Below are 24,261 nucleotides of genomic sequence, written 5' to 3' on the forward strand. Positions count from 1 at the left end.
ATATTTTCAATTGTTTACTTTTTCTAGAAACAGTTGCTGACCATATAGGCATTACGGATTTCTTTTCCTTTACATACATGTTTTTATTTTTTTTCTTTTTTGAAAAACAATTGCTGGGGGCACTGCTGGGAATTGGGGGCTAGAATAGAACTCCAGTTTATTTTGAATTTTATGCCCGCTTGAGCGATAGAAAAGATAAGAGGATTTTTCATTGTTTGCTCCAATAGTGGCTTGAGTGAAAGATTCTGCCATTTTGTATTTTGGCATGCTTATGTTTAATGCAAACTATCGGTGATTTAGCTTCCTAGAGCTTATTTTATCGTTAAGAAACTGAAAAAAGGAAAGGGCAATAATATGCGTCTTATGCATATTGAAAATTAGGTTTGCAATTTTCTACAATTTATAGTGAAATCTTCAATGTTGACAGAAGTAGCCATCAATTGAGTGAACCTGCATAAAATTATGATGTTTTTTTTATTAATATTCATTCATTATTTTTTGTCGATTCATCATTTTTGTTTTCAAAGTTTTGCCTATTTCCAGACATATCATCTTCACAATTTTTGCATGGTGTTATTTCTACCATATATACAAAGAGATGTAAGGATAGTTGTAAACTATAATCCATTTATGATTGCTTGGAAATTGGCAGTTCTATATCCAGGAAAAGGACAGCGCTGGACTTCCTAGTGAATTTTTATTGACATTAACTGTTTTAATTTATTGTAGAAATATATTAGTCACCTTACTAGGAGGAGGCTAGAAAATGTTGAAGAAAGCCATTTTCTGAAGCTTGGTGATGTAACTGTTGAGCCAAATAGGAATTGACTATTTAAGAAGATATTAGGTGGTGAGTCTATGAGTAATGCATGACTGTAGCATCTTGATGTGTTTATTGTTATTGCTGCCACTATTGCTACTTGCAGGATTCAAGTGTGCTTGTCTTTTTTGTATTATTTGTTGTTGTTTGTGTCGGCCAAAATATTGGAAAATGATTTAAATTTAATTTAATATATTTGTATGTAATTTTGATTTTTTTTTTGAAAAAATATTTTTTTTTTGAAATAAATGAGATCGAATATATCGCATATATCTGATAGTTTAAATGGTTGAGCCCGATACCACAAGTAATACACCATCGCGAGGGATAAACATATCACTTGTAAGTAGACTTACCCATTTAAACTAGAGAGTTTGTGACATTCGTTTGGTCTGCGAACCTTTTATGTATGACCGACAAATTCTCCTACCTAATATAGAGATTAGATATAGTTTATTTTATCTGGATTTTTAGTTCCTTATAGAAGCAATCCTTTATAGTTAATTACATCTTAGGCAACCAAAATCATCTAAGAAAATACTAGATTAAGATCAGTGGTTCTGTCTTCATGAATTCAAAGTTTAGGTTTTCCAAGGCTGGATGTAGAAAAGTCAAATGGGATTGGCTCAAATGGGACAATTCTTTTCAAAAGTCAAAAGAGTGAAAGGTAGGGGATGCCACAAATTTGAGAAGAACCTCAGTAACTTCCCAAACTATCCTACTGTTGGGCTTTACCTTTTTGAAGTGATGTTTATTTAATGTTAATACTGTCAATTATTATTTAGGACTTACACTAGCATAATACCCAATTATGCAAATAACCTGAAAGATAGGAGGATTTACGTCGTACCGAACGACGACCTCGGAATCCTAAGAAGTATTAGGATTTGCAAAAGCCTAAAAATAGAGTAAGGATTTACTTCGTGTTAGATGAACTACCTCGAAGTCCTATGAATTTGTTATTTAATTCTACAGAAAGTTTTAGTTGAAGATCGCCCGCCGCTTCGTTGTTGTCTCGATTGTTGCTTGAAGGTTGACCATCATTTGATCGCATCATTATCTCGTTTTGCATGTTTAAAATCAAATTTGAACATTCCCTCAACTGGTATTAAGGTGAGTATATAAGAAGATTGGCAAGGTTTGCACACATATGAATCAATTTCTATGTGTTTACATATTTTACTCCTAAACTTTCATATTTACATACTCAGTACCAAAATTTTAATGTCATATAAAATTTAGCACTATTATCAGTTTTTAAGTGAAATACATCTTTATGCATAGGGTGAAAGTATCAAAGTGTTATGTATGTAAATATGCCAAATTTAGGTATAAAATATGTAAGTAATTAAGAATTATGTGCTATTTGTATAAAGCTTTGAATTAAAAAAATGTGTGTATTCTCATACGATCAAATCAATCTAATAGAGATCAAATGGTTGAACTACTTGAAGTGGAGCACTAGAAGGCTTGAATCTTATATTTAAATGCCATGACATTAATATTATGAGATATTTACATAAATATCACACAATACTTATGTATTTGCATGTCTAACAACCAAATTTTTCATATTTAGTTATGCAAACTTCCAATTTATAATGACATTATCAAAATGACTATTATTACTTATTATTATTTTTATTTTTACTATTATTATTTTTTTATTTCAGACGTTAAGTACACCATTTTATGTATAGTTTTATAACACGTAAAATATTATGTATAAATACATAAGAATAATGTGATGTGAATGCTTTGGGGAGTACGAATATAAAAATTAAACTTTAGGTGTTAGACATGTCTATAAGATTTTCTTCAGTACTGAATAATTCGTATAGTTCTTCGTCACTGTCTATTTCTGATAGATCAAAAATAGGTTGGAGATTGTTGGAGATTGGATTGATTTAGGATTGATTTATTAGTGAAATAGATTTTACATTACTTAATTTAGTTTTTTGAGGGCAATTATTTGCATAATGACCTTCCAATAATGCACATAACACCGTCAAATATTATAATCCCAATAAAAGAACCTTTAGAAGAAAAGAAAATAATACAAAAAACAAACAGAAAATATTTGACAGTGTCATGTGCATTATTGGAAGGTCATTATGCAAATAATTGCCCTCAGAAAACTAAATTAAGTAATGTAAAATCTATTTCAATAATAAATCAATCTAATCTCCAACCTATTTTTGATCTATCAGAAATAGACAGTGACGAAGAACTATACGAATTGTCAAATACTGAAGGAAATCTTATAGACATTATTTATTCTGACCATGAAATAGATGAATACTTATATTCTGATTAATGTGAGAAAAACATGAATCTGATATAATTAATGATAATAATATCAAATATGAAAGACATCACATTATCTGAAGAAGCGTATAATAAAATAACAAAAAAGAAAATTATCTCTAGGAACTAAGGACTGCTTTGAAATTCCAATATTTATTTGGAAAAGAAGTATTCATTACATTATTAGACAATGAGAAAATCCTATAGATATAATTAATATTGAAGGTAGAACATGAATTCCTTTGTATAATCAACAAATAAAAAAAACAAGATTTGCAAAATATAAAGAATCCTGAAAAATATAAACGCGTTTTCTTTGGATGAATTCAAATATTAATAAAAGCTTATTTTAGAAAAGGAATAGATAGTCCTATCACAATATGAATTTATGATGACAGAATTATTCATTCTAAAAAAGACGCTTTATTAGGAGTAACACAAGGTAATTTATGTTATCAAACACTTATCTTTAATCTACACCCTAATTATGTTGTAAATATTAATGATAGACATTTAGACAGATCATTGACACTACGTCATAAACTTGATAAAATAAAGCTAAGAGAAGGAAGTGATGTATATAGCATTACATATCAAATTGCCTATGCATATAATAATCAACATAATACTATAGCTTTTAAACCACATAAGGATCCCATACATTTAGATTCACTATTCTCTCATATAGGACAATTAATCCAACCTGAAGAAATAGATGAACTAAAAATAACCCCACCTACTTCAAATCTTCTACTCGACTTTGGTGAAAATTCAAGTGTAGGAAGTAGAAGATATCCGCAATTAGATTATATTGATAATTGGAGCACATTATGTATCCAACCAAGAAGATCACTTGAAATCAATCACCCTAAAAATCTAATAAGAACAAGATCTACCTTTTCACGCCCAAAAGAATATAATAATAATCAATTATTACTATATGGATGTTATATTACTCATGATAACAAATGTACAATTTTACTCGACACTGGTGCACATAAATCACATGTTAACAAAAATCTAATTCCATCAAATTTACATATCCTAAAACAAAACCCTTACATTTATGAAGATTATGTAGGACAAGAATACATTTGTACTCATGAATCTAACATACTCTTTGGATTTTGGGGTATTAATAATCAAAGAATATATTTTCAACATTTATTCTTACTTGATGATAAAAACAACAAAAATACTAATAGGAATGGATTTTTTACAACAACATACATTACATTCAACCATAAAAAAGTTGAAATAGATAATAATACTATACAAAGAATTAATGAAATTTCATAGCTACATTAATGTAGAATTATATATTCCCACATATGAACTTATTCCAATTCACGCCTTATTTGATACTGGTAGCGATATAACCGTGTGCAAAAAATTAATGATTTCATCACATATACAAACACATAAAGAGAATCTCTTAGTAGAAACTTTTAATGGTCTAAGAACCATTAATGAATTTTGGGAAAATCAATTACTTCTAATAGACTCCACAATAATAAAAATTACAAAATTATGGTGTCGAACTGACGTAGTCCCTGATTTAATTTTAGGAAAAAATTTCTTCAAAACCTTCTCATAATTTATACAAAATCACAAAAAAATCACCTTAATAACACCATCAAATAATGAATTACAATGCCCATTATTACATCATTATTAAATTAACAAAAAATGCACATATCGCCTCTTATCTCACAGCCAGCGTGGTGATTATCCATTAGATAAAGATATACAAGCAAAATGCCCTTATTTATTTAATCTAGATTAAAAAAATATAAAATTACAAATCTTGAATTAATAAGACTTTGAGAATTTGCATCATCTCTATTCAATCAGTTTTTCTCAGAAAATCCTCTAGAGTTTTGGGGAAAAGATGAACCCATAACAATTATAGAGCCAATTAATCATACTCATTATTCGTGTAAAACCAATGAAATACACTACAAAAGACAAAAATGAATTCCAAATTAAAATACTTAAACTTCTAAAAATGAAATTAATAGAGCCAAGTAAAAATCCTCATAGTAGTCCTGCTTTTTTAGATAGAAATTATGCTGAGCAACTTAGAGGAAAAACTCGAATGGTAATAACTATAAAAACTCAATGAAAATACAAAGTTTGATGGATACTTCTTACCCAACAAAGAAGTACTAATAAACCATATTAACACTGTCAAATGGTTCTCAAAATTAGATTGCAAATCTGGTTTTTGGCACTGGTTTTTGGCAAATTCTGGTTTTTGGCAAATTATGATGCATCAAAATAGCAAAGAATTTACAGCATTTAATATGTCGCATGGACACTATCAATGAAATGTTATGTCATTCGATCTTAAAAATGCCTCATAAATATTTCAAAGAAGAATAGATAACATATTCTCTGAATTCTCTCATTTTTGTTTAATTTATGTAGATAATATATTAATATTGAGCGAAAACTTTACTTAACATTTAAAACATTTAACTCTGTTATCTCAGAAAGCTAAAAAACATGAAATAACATTAAGTAAAGAAAAAAACTATTTTTACAAATACTATAGAATTTTTAGGATTAATTATAATTAAAGGAGCCATAAAATTACAAGATCATATTCTAACAAAAATATATTATTTTAAAAATATAAACAATCAAAAAGATTTGCAACATGTTTGAGGAAGCATTAATTATGCGGAAGCTTCTATAAAAAACATAGCAGAATTAAGAGCTCCATTTCAGAAAAAGTTAAAAAAAACATGACATGGAATTGAGATGAAAAAGATCAAAAAATCTTACAAGAAATAAAAAAATTATGTAAAAATCTACCAAAACTTCATTTACCAATACCCGGTGATTATTTAATTATAGAAACTGATAGTTTTGAGATTGCATGGGAGCTATTCTTAAAGCATGAAGAAATGAGAAAGTATTTCTATGCCAATACGGCTCAGGTACATACACTCCTACTGAACAAAATTATCATATTAACGAAAAAGAACTTTTAGCAATTAAAAATGCTATTAAAAAAATTGAAATATTTCTTAGTGAGACCTTAATCAGAACTGCTATGTCTTTTATTAAAGGAAAAATTAGACTCTTTACCAAATAAAAGATTAATTAGATGACAAAGCTGGTTTTCTACTTATTCTTTTGAATTAGAATATATAGAAGGAAGTAAAAATGCTTTAGCTGATATCTTATCTGTGAATTATGCAGGAAATAGATCTATCACAACATAAAAATATGAAATTATACGATTCAAACCTGAAAGAAGATATAAAGTCTAATCCAGACATATCAAGCTATCTCGAAGTATTGGAATTACAGATATGGAAGCTCGAATGTGAAATATCTTATGGTGAAAGAATTATGAAAGAATCTATAAAAATTAGAGATTATCTCAAAGGAGAAATCAAAAAAGATGAATTAATACCTGTGTGTGAATTAAGAAAAATTAGAGATTTCTCTAATCTCAATAATATAAAAGAAGAATCAATATCTGAAGAGATAAAGGTTCTAAACAAATTAAAAATCAATAAAGTGGCATCAACTTCTTCTAATTATGAACCATCCTATTTAAAAATATTATAAAATAAGGATATAAGTCCTAAAAAGAACTTTACGGAAATATCGAATGAATGACAACAATTTTCTATATATAACGAGAGAATTAATTTTCAAATATATTTTCATACAATTGGAAATTATCAAATTACTTATATATGAAAATTCTGACTATAAGATTATATCTGAATTATATAAATGTGGAATGATAAGAATGATTTATTTAGAAGATGAAAATCTTCTCAAATTACTTTCAAAATAAATATTTGATGCTGTAGAAAATTTTCATTCTGTAATTAAGCATTGAAATATATTTATGAAAATATTTCAAACTTATCCTGAAGAAAAAGAAAGAAATATTTCTCTAATTCAAATAGAGATTAGTAGCGAACCATATATTCCCAAATATAAATCTACTGAAACTCAATTTCAGAGAAATAAAGCTGAAGAATTATATCAAATATAGATTGAGACGAAAAATATTGATATATCTAATATATGTGCTTATCATTGCTCTGAAAAATTATTTATTTATAATCACTGTAAGCAATCTACTCGAAAAATACATGAAGCTATGTATAAAAAATGACATTCAATTTTAATTAAAAATAATGTTAGTGCAAGTAAAACATTGAATGAATTATTTTGCCAGAAGCTTCAACAGAAAGATAGATTACATAAGTGCATGTATTGCCAGAAAAGGGATACATTACAAGAAATACGAGAGAAGCTAGAAGACAAAAGCTTGTGAAAAGATTCTCCGAAATTATTGAATATGTCAATTATTCAAGAAAGCTTGACAGATGGCAACAATATGGGGCCCAACCACTAGAAAATCAAGAAAAGCTGAAGCGATGAATTATTGAAGATGATGTAAGCAGTGACATCGAACTACTCAATTATTATAGAAAAAATTTTCAGCCATGACGATTCAGAGCAATTAAAAGATCTATATATTGGAGGCTTTTCTCCATTTGGAGGCAGAGCCTTCCGCACTACTTTTCTATTTCTCTCTTTTCTTTCTGTGGTGTAAATTAATGTGTGCTAGCCACTGTGGCTAAATTACGGACTTCTTCCTCAAGATGTCTGTAAGTTTTTATTTTAAGCATGTATGATCTTTTATGTTTCTTTTCAATTGAATGGTAATAATATTATGTTTTGTTGTATATTTCTATTCTGGTTATGCTTATTGTAGAAAACGAAACTAAAACTGTGTTCTACATCTCTGAAATAATCATCTAGATTTGTGGTCTGAATCGGATCTATATGATCTTGTCGAGCTTTTATCTTCTTTAGAAACCCATGAAGAAGAGCATGATATGAATCAGAGGTGTATGGATCAAATGCTAGAATAGAAATAAATAACTTAATATAATATTTTTATAATAATTAAGAAAAAAGCGTAATGGACCCTCTTGCTTAAGATAATCTGCAAACAGATTGAGGAAGAAGATCTTATTAAAAAATGAATTCCTAAAAGAAAGATTTGATAAATATAGAAACAAAATTAAAAATATACAAGAAAGTTTATAGAAAATAAAAGTAAATATTAATGATTATAATAGTCAAACGAGTGACGAAAATTCTCGAAATAAAATAGTATCAGAGCCCGATGCTCTAACTGGGACATCTTCAAATTATCGATAAGTTTTTGAAGAAATAAATCAGGAATATAAAAAATATAATGCACTTCGTAAAAAATAAGGTATTACATACAATTGCCCCAAACATAAAATATGTTTATGTACAGAATATTATTCTTGTGACTCAGATTTTTCTTCATATGAAACTCAAATTAGAGAAAAAAAAGAGTTGAGAAGAAAAATACTATTTGATGATTTTATAGATGACATAGGAAATAAGTTGGATGTTGAATAATGATAAATAAATCATATCTTGAGAACGAATTTAATCGTATTTGTGAGTTATTACAGATAAATATTAAAAATAATCAACTAGAAGATTTTGGAAAAGAACAAATGTTTCATATAAAATCTCTCCTAGGAAATTGCAACGAATGGATTGTATTAAGCTATATGATTTTAAAACAGTAATTGGAATTAAGATTATATTCTGAAATCATAACTAATGAACAACTCGTCAATTTATGGAACTAAATCAAAATCAATTAGAAAAAAATAAATTATTTAAAAATTTAATTCAAAACAGATATAAAAAACTAGCTCATATTGAAAGCACTTCTAATATACACGAGTTAGGAATAAGAATAATACAAAATCAACAAATTTTAAATAGCAATATAACAACAGCTGCCATCCTAGCTGAATGTTGTAATTTAGAAAAATTTTATTCCAATTCTGAAATTCTAGGTTGGACAAATATACAAATAGACATTCAAGGTTCTATTTGATTAAACAAACTCATCAATGTTGAAGAACCTACTTCTTCTGAAAACGAAATTAAAGACTTAATTAATATCTTGACAGAATATCAATTTATGAATAATCCAATAGATTATCCCTCTGTTGATACTCCAATCTCAAATGAAGCCAACACTAGTTCTAACCCAATTAACACAAATACTACATCCCATTTTAACCAATTACCTCCCAGTATTAGTATTAAAAGAATACCAAGTCCGAGAACTACTAACAAATCCAAAAATGATAAACAAAAACTACCTGATAATATACCAGAACCTATTAGTGGTCATGGAGTTCATTTAAATGTTGATTGTTGTATGAGTACAAACGAAGTAATAGACAAATGGGTAATTAAAAATAATTTAGCAATATATAATTATAACCTACAAGGAGAAGACTTTTTACTTGATCAAATGCTTTTCCACATTTAAAAACACAATGACATATAAGTTATTTATCAGAATATTAATCAAATTTTTTTTTAATGTCAGATCACACATCAGACATGATTGTTACTCCAGTCTGACTTGAAGTACTTTTAATCTTTTCAATGTTTTTTTTTTGTACTACCCAGCTCTTCCTTTAATACCATAATCCTCAAATTTACATAAATCGGGGTTTGAAGCCTCAACAATAAGCACTTATGGAACATAACATGTTAAAATAAGGAGAGGTTGCTACGTTGAATGAAATGGGTTTCTCATAAAAAAATCTCTCAACATCCATGGAAGCACATTTGTCTCTCTAACATGCTTTGGCGCATCCTTTGAGTTGTAGCTGCCCCATCTCCATGACCCCGATCATCTTCCATATTTGTTTTATACTGATCTGAGAGACCTCTTATATGTAAATCAACTTGTTGACTAGCTTCAGCTAATTTTTCTAAAGCAAAATGTATTCGACTTCCTAAATGTGTATTATTAGGATATGTTTGTTTGAATTCTTGACTCCATAAAATATTATATGGTTCTGATAGCTTGTAGAAATACATATCTAAATGTGCTTCTTTTTCTTCATATAATATATCATAGAAAAATTTTTGATAGTCACAACTATATTCATTAAAGTAGCAGATATTACATATATTTAAAGATGAGTTTATGTTTGGCTGCTTGAGATGCAATTTTTTGTAATAATTGCATTTCAAATAAACATTTCCTATTCTTGTTTGCAATGCTGAAATGCACATTATTTTTCATGCCAAGTTTTTTCGATTATCCAATACATGTTTCTCCTTGCCTCTAACCATTTCTGTCAAAATTAAAAGAGGAAATTTTCATGCGTAGCATACAATTATGTATTTACATGTCACCTAAACTTTCATTTTTTATATGTATAGCACTTTGACTCCTTAAATCTAAAATGGGTATTTCACTTTTAAAAAAATGATAATAGTGCTATTTTTTTTTTGTGATATTGAGGATTTGAGTGTTAATCGTAAATATGAAAGTTTAAGTGAGACAAATAAATACATAAGAATTGTGTGCTTTGTATGTTGAAGTCCCAATAAAAAAAAAAAAATTCTAAAATGAAAATTTGTTTCACAATTCAAACAACATTGAACTCACAAATATACTTAAAGAAAAAAAAGACTTCAGAGTTTTAGATACTCTTAAACCTTATGGAACTTTAAGAAGACTTTTTGGTGAGGGCCAAACGGCTATGACAGCAACAATAGGTAGCTCGAGTAGGCCAAGTAGTAGCATTCGATGGCAGCAAGTGCAACATGCGACGATAGTGGTAACAAATGCAACATGTGGCGATAATTGCAGTAGAAGCAGTAGCAACTGACAGTTGTAGGTGCATTATTGGTGATGGTGTAGATGACAAAATTAGGATCAGGCAATGACGATGATAGCAATAGCAGGCGACGATGACGACGACTAATGTAGCAGGAGTGACCAGCGTTGATTGTGCCGACAGCGGAAGATCAAACAGCGGCGATAGCACCTGCACCGTAAGCAATATGAGGCGATGGGGAGCTCGACTGTTGAGACCTTGCACATAAGTATAGTTCTTCAATTCGTATTTGAACCATATAATATTGAAAATTTTTAGAATGACCTTAAAAGAATTAATACAAATGATATATCTTGAAGCAAAAAAAATTATTGGAGGATATTTAAATGGGCATGTTGGTAGAGTGGTAGAAGATTTTAGAAATATTCATGGTGGCTAGGATTTTGAAGTGATTAAAGAAGAATGTAGAACTATATTTTATTTTACTCTAGTTTGTTATTGCTAATATTTTATTTGAGAAATGAGATGAACATATTTTTAGTTAAAAGAATGGATCTAATAAAACACAAATTGATTACTTTCTTATGAGAAAATGAGATCGTCTAGAATGTAATTATTGTAAGGTCACTCCAAGTGAAAATTTAATTAGTCAACATCGATTATTAATTCTGGATTTTTAGATAAGGAGCTGGAAGACAAAATATAATGAAAGATTGTCATATAATTAAATTGGGGCACCTAAAAGACATAAAATTATTTTTATTAGTAAATGTCAAGATTTTAAGATTTGCGATGTTCATGAAGAAGCTTTTTCTATGTGGGATAAAGTAACAGAACACTATTAAATTAGTTGCAACAGATGTACTTAAAGAATTAGATGGTAAAAATTATAAATAAAAATAGGTGGTGAAATAATATTGTGCAAGAAAAGATCATATATATATATCTATATTTGTGTGTGTGTGTGTAATTTTTTGATAAAAATTGGTTTAAATGTAAAAGCTTAGAAAAATGAGAAAAATATAAGGTAGCCCATAGAGAGTGTATGAGAATAATTTGTGACGTTAAGAATTCAGTTTTTATTGATTTTTATAATATATCATATATTAAAGAGGGTGAAAAATATGTCTAAATTTGCCAAAAAAAGAAAAAAAAAAAGAGAAATGAAAGTGTAGTTTTAATTCAAGTAACGTATATTAAAGATGAAAATATGTTTGAGGAGTGGATGAATATTATTTTGGTCTCCATGTTAAGAATAAAGGAGATGAACAAAAAATTATAGAGGAATTAAGTTAATGCGTCATAAAGGAAAGTTATGGGAGAGAATATCTGATTAATGGAAATTATGGGAGAGATGTGATACAAAGATTCTCATAATCAGTTTGGATTTATGCATTTATTGAGAGGATTAATGAAAAAGTATAGAAAGAGTAAGGAGGATCTGCATATTATTTTTATTGATTTAGAAAAAAAGCTTACGATAAGCTTTCAAGAGAAGCTCTTTGGAGAGTTTTAAAAAAGAAAGGTGTTGATATGGCATGTTTAATTCATTAAAGATATATATACTAGATTTGTTCTATTCAAACAGAAGGAGAATTTACCTAGTGTTTCCTATTTTAGTTGGATTACATCAGGGATTGGCGTTAAGCCCATATCCTTTTGCTTTATTTATGGATGCCCTTATTGGACATTTACAGGAGGATGGACATTGGTCTATGCTTTTCACTGATGATATCATTCTTGTGGATAAGACTAGAAAAAGAGTTTAGGAAAAACTTGAATTATGGACTTGAAAAAACTTGAATTATGGAGGTCTACATTGGAATCTAAGGTCTTTGTTTGAGTAGATCTAAAACTGAATACATGGAATGCAATTTTAGTAGTAGTTAGATCTAGTGACAGCTGTAACTATGGGTGATCAAATCATTAAAAGGTGTGATCGGTTTAGATATCTTGGTTCTATTGTTCAAAGTCATAGTGATATAGATGAGGATGTTATTAGTAGAAGTCAAGTTGTTTGAAGTGGAGGGGTGCATTGGGCCTTTTGTGTAATAAAAAAGCACTTCTTAGACTTAAAGAAAATTTTATAAGATGGTGGTGATACCTCCAATGCTTTATGTCGCAGAATGTCGGTCTTTAAAAGAGAAGCATAAAACTAAGTGAAGTTTTGATAAGGTGAGAATGTTTAGGTGGACAAGTGGCTTGACACTTAGAGACCAAATGCGAAACGAATATATCTAAGAAACAATTTGTTTAGCTCCAGTGCCAGAAAAAATTAGAGAGAGCCGACTTAGATGGTTTAGTCACATTAAACATCGACCATCTGATGATTTGGTTAAGAGAGTAGATATTTTAGATTCAACTTATGTTAAGAAAGTCAGAGGTAGGCCTAAAAAGACTTAGACATATTGTATAAAAACGATGTTGATTTATTAGAATTAAATGAAAATATGACACTCTATAGGACACAATGGAAAAAAAGGATTCATGTAGCTGACCAAAAAAGGATTCATGTAGCTGACTGGGATAATGGTTTTTTGTTATTGATAATAATTTATTTAGGATTAATAAAGTATGTCTACTCAAATTTTTCTTTGTTGAGCTTTTGATTGGTAGAGGATGATTTTTCCTTAATAAGTAATTTGTGGGCTTTTCATATAAATATTATATTTGATATCAAAATAAAATGTTTATAGTTATGCTTGTATTAGCTAAAATTTATTTGATATTTAGATTTTTAACATTTTTTGGACTGTTAATTTTGTAGCGTTATAGTCCATTTTTTTTTTGTTTATTAAATTTTCTAGAAATTTAAAATACATTTAACAATTAATAATACTTCTTTGATTGTAGAATATTTTTTTTTTTGGGGTCAAATTCCACTTGTTGTGAAACAAACTAGTTTTTTGTAAAAGTGTGTCTGATCTTAAACTGGAAGAATCTATTTCAAAAGTTTTAAAACTATCAGGATTTACAATATTTAAGCAATGTGGATTTTTACCAATTTGTTTGTTTTTATGGAAAGTACTGTATGAATTTATGTCCGTGAGTGTGGATTCTCTTTCAATCGATCAAACAATAAAGGTAGCATCAAGGGCAAGATTTTAAATGAAATGTAGCACGTAATTTTATACTGCTAAAATTTTTTTGTAATTGATTTTTGTCAAGTAATATGTAAAATTTATTTGTAAATCCAATGCTTTGAGAAGTAGTTATAATTTAAACATTGAGTTAATGTCTCAAAAATCTAATTTTTGTTTGAAAATTGTAAATTATTGGGGTAGATATTATTAAACAATTTTTTGATTACTTGTTTATAAGTATTAAATGTCTAAAATAATCATCAATTTTTTTTTGAAAAAAAATAGATTATCATTAATATAGTCAAATAATACAACAAGAGTAATGCTTGAAAATATCATTCATGATATGTTGAAATTTATATAAAATATTTTTAAGCTTAAATGGAATGATATTCTATTGGTAATATTTGAATGTTATGGTAAAATCCATTTCATAGCAATTCTCATCTTTAATTTGTATTTGCATGTATCCAAATTATAAGTTAAATTTAGAAAAGATTGATACTTCCTGCAGCATATTGAGTAGATTCTTTTATTAAAAATAGGATATCTAAGCTATTTTAATACTTATTTAAAGGTTTATAATTATTAACTAATTGAGATTTTTCTTGTTCTTTTTTAGTTGTTTCATGACATAAAATATAGTATAATTAAATGTGTGGGATTTTTTAATAACATGATTGGATAGTAGATCTTTGTTCTCATTTTTGCAAAACTCTAAAAGTTGCATATTCATTTGGTAGTATCGAGCTTTGGTAAATATAGTACATTCATTGAAACCAAACTTCATACGAGAGTCAATGTATTTTTCTATTCTTAAAACAATTGGATTATTATCATATATTATATTTTTGAAGTCAATAAATAATGAGTTTTTTTTTGGATTTTTGGAGAATTAATTTTCTATTAGTATGAAAAATAAGTTTCTGCTTTAGGAAAACTATGTGTGCTTTAATCTTTTTATTTTATACATCTATGTTTTTTTTGGGTTAGTGAAGTAATGTAATTCAATCAATCGATCAAATTTGTCAGAGTAAATTCCAGTTTGATCGATTTTTGCAATCGGAGTAACATGAATTAAAAACGAACTGCCAAAGATAGCATGCTGAGTCAATTTTCTTACCTTTAGGAATAGTTCAAAAATACAAATTTTATCTTTGCAAATTACTGCACAAGTTAATTTATATTCTATTTGCATTCAATCTTCACTAGTGTGTAAGTTAAATTGTGAGAGATTTGTTAAAATATTTTAATTGTATTAAACTTTTTTTTTAACTTTATTCATATCGGCTCCAATATGAGCGGTAGGATTAATAATAATATACTCTTTGTTAATATTGATTTGAGTAGTTATAAATCGTTCGTGCATAATTGAATTTTATAGGAAATAAAGAACTCATTTATTTCAGGATTATTTTCTTGAGTATAATGTTCCTTATAAGTGGATGAGTGGATCAATTAGTGGAGTTCTAAAATATTCATTTTGATTATAAACTCTAGATCTATTATTCAATTATTCATATCATCTTGATTATATTTTTTCAAGGCAATTAATTTCTGCCCTCAAAACTAGTATAGTTGTACTAGATTCATTTTTTATTATTTGTTCTTTGAGAAAGTACTTTCCTATTGTAAATTGGGATATGTTGATTGACTTTAGTTTTAAGTTTGTTGTGTAAAAGTTCAAATTTTTCCCTTATTTTCGGATCCAAGACTTCAGATTAAACTTTGATAATCTAATCCTTTTGATATTTTTTCGATGTGAATAGTCTTAACATTTCAATGATTCGTTTGAAACAATTAGTCTGCTCACAAATTTACAACATGCTATATCAGAATCGTATGATTCAATTAAAATGTCAATAGAGTCAAGTGATTTTATATTTGTAAGAAGAATTTTCATTAAGGTTTGTTTTAAAACTTCATCAATTTTAAGTTTATTGAGCTTATTTTGCATGGTACATTGATTAGGATAGTGAGGTTTTCTTTTTTATGAAATAATGATATTATCTCTACAACCTGCTTCTTTTCCTTTCATTTAAAAGAGAAAGCTTGCGCTTTTGATATTTTGAAATGTTGGATAAATTGTTTTTGGATGAAATTTTCTTGAAGCTCTTATATTATTTAAGGGATTTTGATGTGGGAGCTAGATTTTTTATTTCGCATTTTATGTCTTGGTTTGTGTGTTTTAGTTTGTTATTTGTGTTTATTTGTTTTAGAATGGATTACTTGTAATTAGGAGAGTTTAGCCTTTATAAATATAGTTGTAATAGAGTTCTTATTTAGCATTTTATGTCTTGGTTTGTGTGAGCTAAGGATGGAGAGTATTTTGATTGGTTGCCAAAAACTTTCCCATATCTTTCTTGGTTAAGAAGTGAATTCAGTATTCTGAAGTGGCACCCAAGTGGTGATCAACCATCTTTATTTCATTTTATGCATTTTATTTACCTTATTTAGGATTCTTGGTCCAGGTTTCTTTCTTTTCTGAATTTAGATACTACATATTTCTACTTCTACATTGATTCTTGTATCATCGCAATATTAGAGCACGGTTTTTACCCTTCTTTTCTCTTCCTTTTTCAAATTCTTGCACATTTCTTCCTTTTCTTGCCATTATTTTTGAGTTTCTCCTTTAGATTTTGGTCTAGAATTTGCAGACAAAACTTGTTTAGAATTTGCAGACAAAAATTTGTTTTCTTTCCAAATTCCTAGTTTTCTTTGTAATCTAGATTTGTTGTTCTTTGTCATGTTTTCCTTACTTTGGCCGCATTTTCTCTGTCGTCCAGTTTGGGGTTGTTGTTTTGTCCATCCATGTAGGTTGATAATCCTCCATCTTGAGCTTATTGATTGAATTTTAGCCCATAAATTTCTAGCAGTTTGTTTTCCGTGCATTTGTTTGTGGTTCTTTCTATTCCCAATCATGCCACCAAGTAGGAACAATGTCCGTCTAACCCTAGATTTGGTTATGTAAGTCTTACAATAGGAGATCCGATGTCTTCAAGAAATGATAACCGTCCTTGAACAATGAATATTGGAAGAACATGAGGTGGATCAGGAAAACAAAATTCTTTAGGAAGATGTAAACTCATTTCATAAAGAATCCTCAAGTTTCGATGGGTTTGACGATCCGATGTTAGAATTATCGTGGATACCTATATATGATCAACCCATGTATGACAAGTGGAAATGCGTTGGAGTTCTTAAAGTGAAAATTTCATGCACTGATGTTTGGCACGATCTAGTGGAGTTTATTGCTAACAACATTCAAATCAGAAGGGTATCTTCTATCATTAGTGAAGTATATGCTTCTTTAACTCTTGGGAGTCTGAATTGTCATTGAATGGTTTGTTAATGATGGCTCATATTCTTTTAATAATAGGGTTTCTCAAACAAAGTGGGGATGTCATGCTTGATCTGATTTTATTTTATACTAATGACATACCTGATTGGATTCCCACCAAATATGAATAAAAGAAGACAAATATGCTACTTTTTAGAGTTGCAGATAATATTTATATTAGAATGCTGGATGCGCCCTTAACTGGTTCTGTTGGTGTTTGGCCGGTTAGTGCTCCCAATGGGACAAAACCTTGTTCATCATATTTGTCGCATAATTTAACAAATGAAGAAATTTTGGGGGGTTCATGGGCAAAAGCACACTTCGAGAACTTTTTGATGTGATTGGCCTACTTGTTCAACAATCTGCCTCTCTTGATATTTCTCTAGATATGGATTATGTTGATGGCTCTTATTCTTGGCTTGCGTTAGAGGGGTAATGGAGGCAGGGATTGTCTTGCAACCTTTCCATTTATTCTTGGGCAATAATGTTTGATAAGGTTACAGTACTCCTTGAAATTATTCAGGAATGATTTCTATGTTGTAAGGGGCCTGAGTACTTCGCAGGAAAGAATGATGCTAACGGTGATATATTTTCGTTGCTGCAAAGTCATCTTATTTTAGATTGGGATCATTAGAAGGGACCTAAACTCACAATACTTGTTCGATAACACACACACATGCTATTATGCTATTTGAATCAAATGATGAGGTTTTACCAATATTTTCAAGGTTGGTTGATCTTCCAATTGGGACACTCCAAGCTGCATTAGCTTGCATTCTTCAGGGTTAAGCACATGTAGATGAGCATGTGGTTCAACTGCGCTTTGATGATTTAGCTGCTTTTAAAATTAGAGAATGTGAGACGGATATAAATGAGAAAGCACTCGCCATTATTCCAAAAAGTGAAATAAAGCTTGTTATTGGGCAGTTGCTTATGCAGGAAACTTTTAGGAAAGACGAATGTAAATTGGTTGAGAGATTCAATTATGGGTACCAGACAAATTTTCTAGAAATTGGCGAGGGAAGTCAAAATTTGGTGCCGAATTTTAACCATGATAGGAATCTCTATGGAATATCTAATTTTTCTTCCAGAAGTTTTCTTCCTTCTCTCCACGATTTTATAAGCAGTTTTTCCTGATCTTTGCAACAAAGCTGTTATGGAGGCAAAGAACTGGTTTGAAGAGAAAAATTTTCTAGTCCTACTTATGATCAAAGTTATGGACCTTGCATTTCGAATACACGCATGAATCAATGTGGGTTGGAGGAAGATGTTGGTTCACCAATTGAGATAGCTAAACCTTACATGCAATCCTTGTTTCCATGGAGATCTCCTTCCTTCGTCACCAATAGTTTTAAGACAACACCTTCACATTTGAGCAGTACAGGAAATTTTGGAAGTCCTTTGATTTCTACCTCAGAGTTTAAGAAAAGGGATTATCTTGCCATTCGATCTTCAAACTTAGATGAAAATGAAAGGACCTATCTGAATCCATTGGATAATGAACATGGGTTTTCTATGTAGGGGCATTCTAAGGTACTCTCCTGGCTTTCTGTACATGAAACTTATACAATACCATTTGCAGTTGCATAAACTTGAAATGAAGTTCAATATGGAAATGTTTTTGGGTCTGACCAAGTGAAGTTCCAAGCCATCAATTCCATGCTAGTAGATCTTGATGCTACTTTCAATCTTGTTGAGGTATTGAATACAATCCATGACATCAATCCTGAGAGGGATATGATTATTCTAAAGAAGATAACTGTTGCTTGGATCACTGACCTTGACTTATCTGGGGATTAGAACGACTGTCTTTTTTCAATGTATCCAAGTTAGCTGCACTTTGAGAATCAAATCTTGAGATTGCTCAATATGAGGGTTACTTGCCAAGTTTGGTTGAATAGCGCAGGAGCTATTTTTTTTATTTCACGTTTTATGTCTTGGTTTATGTGTTTTAGTTTGTTATTTGTTGTGAATTGAGCATGGAGAGTATTTTGATCGGTTGTAAGAATCTTTTCCTTTTCCTTTCTGGTTAAGTGAATTCAATATCTTGGAGTGGCATCTGGGTGGTGATCAGCCATATTTATTTCAATATATGCATTTTATTTTCCTTTTTTTGGGATTGTCGGTCCAGGTTTCTTTCATTCCTAATTTAAAAATTACAGATTTATGTTTTTATCTTGTTTCCAATATCAGAGTCTTATGAGAGGTTTATCACGGGCGAATTGTTTTCAAGATGCTCTTAATTTTTTCTTTTCCAAGATTTTGTTTTTAAAATTAATTATTCAACTTATAATATTTGAACGAAGGTGAAAACATGTTTGAATGCATGTGTAGAATAGTGTTTCATGTGTGAGATTCATATGGGATACTTCCCATATGTGGTTCTTGGAAATGGTCTCACCTTTTCAGAAAACAGGTTGGGGATTCCAATAATTTTTTTGCTTTCAATATGGATGGTCAGCATCGGAAAGATGAATAATCTGTTAAGAAAAATATATTTATATCTTTAAAAATGGGCGGGTGTTATGCAACTGTTGTTTTTGAAGAGGGGATTTATTCATTTCTCTTTGGGCGACATGCATTCTCATGAGGTGTTATCAAATTTTGATAATTACTTTGTAAATGGTTTTTGTACTTTAGAAAGATTGGAACTTGGGGATTCTAATAAATTTTTTGCTTTCAATATGGCTGGCCAGCATTGGAAAGATGAATAAATCTGTTAAGAAAAATATTTTTATACCATTAAAAATGGGTTAGTGTTAGGCAACTGTTGTTTTTGGAGAAAGAATATATTCATTACTCTTTGGGCGATATGCAATCTTATAAAGTGTTATAAAATATCGATAACTACATTGTAAATGGTTTTTTGTATTAGAAAGATTCAAACCATCTAATCTGATTTCGCTTAAAATATCATTAGCGTGAAAATTGGCCAACCTTCCTCTGAGGATTCCTGGAAAGCTGGTTCTCATTTTTGCTGCATGCATTGCAGAATTACGTCTCATTTGAGCCGCTATTGCAGTCAAGACTACAAAAGTTTGCGAGTAAAATATAAGTGGTAAATCCAAACATCAAATTTATCTTTTTCTATTTATTTGCAGGGCCTGCTCAAGAGCTTGTAGAGAAGCCATTTTTTGAAACTATTGCAAGGGCATTGAGGCCTGGCGGTGTCCTCTGCAATCAAGCAGAAAGTATGTGGCTTCATACACATCTTATTCAGGATATGCTTTCCATTTGTCGTGACGTGTTCAAGGGTTCTGTGCATTATGCTTGGACTAGTGTTCCTACATATCCCAGGTATTTTCAGTTATTCTTCAGTTAATATACCTTCTGATTTACCAATTTATTGTATGTTTATCTTTAAATAAAAACAATCATTTATGAGATTGAGTTTATCAAGCATTCCTCAATGGAAACTTTTTTTTTTTTCATCTTATCATTTGTATAATTTAGCTCCAGGTTCTTGATGCTCCTGATTTGACTGGGAAAGCCTACTTCAAGCTGGGCTTAGGTAGACTTTTGCAGTTTCTATTTTTTGTATATTGGCCATTATTTTTATAGTTATTGCATTTATCTAAAGGGAATTATAGTATATATTTGATTATCTTAAGGAGCTTGTCGTAGGATCATCCTTGTTTATTCAACGCATCTGACATCATCTTTCGTGTTTGATCATGCAAATATCTACCTGATATTAATCTTCTTGTCACATTATTGTGCTCGTTTGTTAATTTATACATTTTATTCATCATGCTACCTTTTTTTAATGCAGCGGTGTCATTGGATTCTTCTTGTGTTCGAAGGATGGTCCTCATGTTGACTTCTTTAATCCAATAAATCCAATTGAGAAGCAGGAGGCAGGAGTAAAGCTCAAAGGAGAACTCAGATTCTATAACTCAGAGGTAGTAAATCATGAGATCCCAATTTATAATTTCTATTACTACTGCAAAGTGCAGTCAAGCCTTTTATTTTTTTTGGAAGATTTACATACGTACCATTCAATTCCTATCTATTTTCATATCTAACACCTCAACTTAAATTTTTATGTATATACCACCTTATGAATGGAAAGGTGTATTTTACTTTTTGAAACTTAAAATAGTGGTATTTTTTGTGATATGGTATTTCACTTTTTAAAACTTAAAATGGTGATATTTTTTATTTGATATAGAAGATTTGGGTGGTATAAATGTAGAAAGTGAGTTATTAGATATTTAAGTACATAGGAATTGGTGGTATGTATGTATGTCAGAATATTATTTTGTTATGACTATATGTAACCAGTTTCTCCAAACAAATTTAACGTAACCACTTTTAAAAATTTAGATTTGTTATTAAACCGTAAAGGCTTGGCATAAATATTCATCTTCAAGAAAATATACTGATGACAAGCTGATCTCTTCTGCAGATTTTAAGTCTCCCACGGTAAATTAGTTCTGTAGGTATTAATGAGTGCTTTACTTTTCAACCGATAGCTATTTAGCTGTGGGCTTTCAGGGATCCAAGCTCATGTCTATGATTTTGGCCAAAGTTACCGAAGTTATTTCAGGGATCCAAGCTCATGTCTATAATCTCATTTCACGTCGAGTTAGGTCTAATTTTAGTCTCGACAATCTGACTTTTATTCAAGCCTGGATGGAATCAAGTTTGCACTTATATTTTTTCATTTTATTCTGAGTTTGGTCGGTTATTTTTAGGTTTGACTTAATTTAAGTTTAGATTTGAGCAAATTTGGCTAAGTAGCCAGCTTATTCTTTTTAATTCCAGGAAGAAATGGATCTTATTTTTTTTTGAAGTTTGCATACCTACCAAACAATTATTATGGATTTACGCATGTGATACCTAAAGTTTAATATTTTCATTTGTAACACCTTGATGCTATAAGCGTACACATAAAAAAGTGCACTTGACTTCTACAAAGTTTGTAGAAGTTGTTTTTTTATTTGATGTTGAAGATTTGAGTGTTATAGTGTAAATATTAATGTTTAGGTGTCAGATTTGTAAATACATAAAAATTAGGTGGTATGTATGTAAATGCCCGCATTTTTTTATTGAATTTGTATTTTAAAATCATGATTTGGTATCAGAACCAATGTAAAAAATTGGCTTTAATAATAATTAGTATTCTGGCATATTATAAATAAGCTGCAATTCTGATCTTAAAAATTTAATTTTGCGTTGTGGGACACCATACTATTTATATTTGTGAGGAACGAATAAATAAAATCCTTTTGTTTTTATCTTGCATGTTTCTGCTGGAGGAAATTATTTGTTTTGTTTATTCCTGGGACAGATGCATAGGGCCGCCTTTGCATTGCCATCATTTGTACTAAGGGAGCTGAGCGCAACACTAAACGATTCGCCACATGGGGTTTACAGGTATTGTGATCACCTTATCTCTGTTAATTTTTGCTTGTGATAAATATAATGATAAAAATGTTGAATAGTTTAGATTGAAGTTGATAGGGAATTTTCAGAAAAGTTTCAAAATTCTTGTCTATTAAATTTCTCTTACCAAATCTTTATATTTATTTTTATAGCATATTAGCGTCTGAATCATATAGACGTGTGTGTTTCACTTGCTTTTAAGTTAATGTTAGTGGAATTTTTTTTACTTTTGTGATTTAGTGCTCATGGTGTTATATAACTAAATATAAAGGTTTGTGTGTTAGATATGCAAATATTATTATATTTCTTTATTTAGATTGATCGGATTATGGATTTGAGTCCCCTTTATTAACCATTTGGCTTTTTATTGAACATTTTAATGTTATCATGCGTCTTTTTTTGATTTGATGAATTTTATTGGATCGTGTGCCTCGCAGTTACAATAGAACTGACTGATGCCTGATGGCATACATCTGGGAGGGGAAGGTCTCTTTTCACCGTTGGTTGATATGGTGAGCAGATGTTGATCCACCAATGTAGCGAATGACGGCATGTATTTTATATGAACGCATTTATCAAAACAATGTTACATTACATTGAAAATTTGATGCTTTATGAATTATTTAATATTCATATAATATAATTGTATTAAAGATCAACATTGATTATTTTCAAAATATATTTAAAGTTGGTGTCTCGATAATTATTATTTGCACATGTTGAGTTTGATGGCAAAGATTTCTTTCGAAATGGAGTTGAAGTAATGAGTTTTAAATATAAGAAGCATAATCACATATACATACAATTGGTTTCTATACTTGCATGTACTGTATGTATAATATTATGTTATTTAAGTATATATTTTGAAATAATTTGGATACTTGTGTTAAATATAATATTTTGTATTAAATATTTAATACATAGGAATGCACATGTGATAACCCCAATCATTAAAATCTATCGATAAGCTGGAGGAAGGCAATAACAATATTGATGAACCATTTCTCTTAAAAACGAGTCATCAGGAAAAAAAATTCTCCAATGAATGTTAAAACCGAGATTTTCATACCAATTCAAAAAAGGTTTAAATTCATCTACAAAGTTGTTTAAATTCTATTATAGATGCCTTGATTAGAATTTATTTTTTTCTTTTAAACAATGTTTGAGAATCGGACATAAAAAACAGTATGTAGTGGTTTCTAACATCCAAGTTCAGAGCAGCTTTTTCGGATTTAAATACACAATAAACAAGTTGATCTAAGTAGAAAAATTATTTATTCAATCTATTGTTTTTGGCACCGTTGCAGCTATGATAAGATGGATGCTTATTTATTTATGTTTGCAATTGAGATTAATGGTTCTATTTCTTTTAATATGACAAAAAAATATTGAAAGATTAATAGCTGAAATTGTTGGAGGTGATGGTGATGCAAAATGTTATAAATAAATGGCAGCTGGCTTCCTTGGTGCTCTGCTAGAGTTTTTGTGGGATGGCTGACTGCGGCTATTGCTGTGGAGTTTTTTCAGCCTTTCTTGTTTGCACTTTCTTGTTTTTAGTGTGTTTGTGGATTTTGCTTTTCTTCTTGTTGTGGTTTGCTGATTTTCCCTCTTCTTGAGCGAGTTGGAGTTTGAATTTTTTAC

The 24,261-nt window shown here is 29.6% G+C and overlaps 1 protein-coding gene across 4 annotated transcripts in view; it reads left to right on the plus strand.

The window, feature by feature from the left end:
- Positions 1-23,253, plus strand: part of LOC110038767 (spermine synthase) — a 34,929-nt gene extending 11,676 nt beyond the window's left edge. For 2 of the 4 annotated variants that reach the window (XM_020743668.1, XM_020743669.1), the window contains exons 9-12: positions 20,334-20,529; positions 21,005-21,134; positions 22,526-22,611; positions 23,058-23,253. In XM_020743668.1, the coding sequence (XP_020599327.1) occupies positions 20,334-20,529; positions 21,005-21,134; positions 22,526-22,611; positions 23,058-23,076 (431 nt within the window). In that variant the 3' untranslated portion in view covers positions 23,077-23,253. Of the gene's footprint in view, positions 1-20,333; positions 20,530-20,685; positions 20,744-21,004; positions 21,135-22,525; positions 22,612-23,057 lie in introns of those variants that run through there. The other 2 variants (XM_020743670.1, XM_020743671.1) reach the window with 2 other exon arrangements.
- The last annotated feature ends 1,008 nt before the right edge of the window (positions 23,254-24,261 follow it).

Source organism: Phalaenopsis equestris, unplaced genomic scaffold, assembly GCF_001263595.1.
Source record: "Phalaenopsis equestris unplaced genomic scaffold, ASM126359v1 Scaffold233798, whole genome shotgun sequence".
Classification (NCBI taxonomy): domain Eukaryota; kingdom Viridiplantae; phylum Streptophyta; class Magnoliopsida; order Asparagales; family Orchidaceae; genus Phalaenopsis; species Phalaenopsis equestris.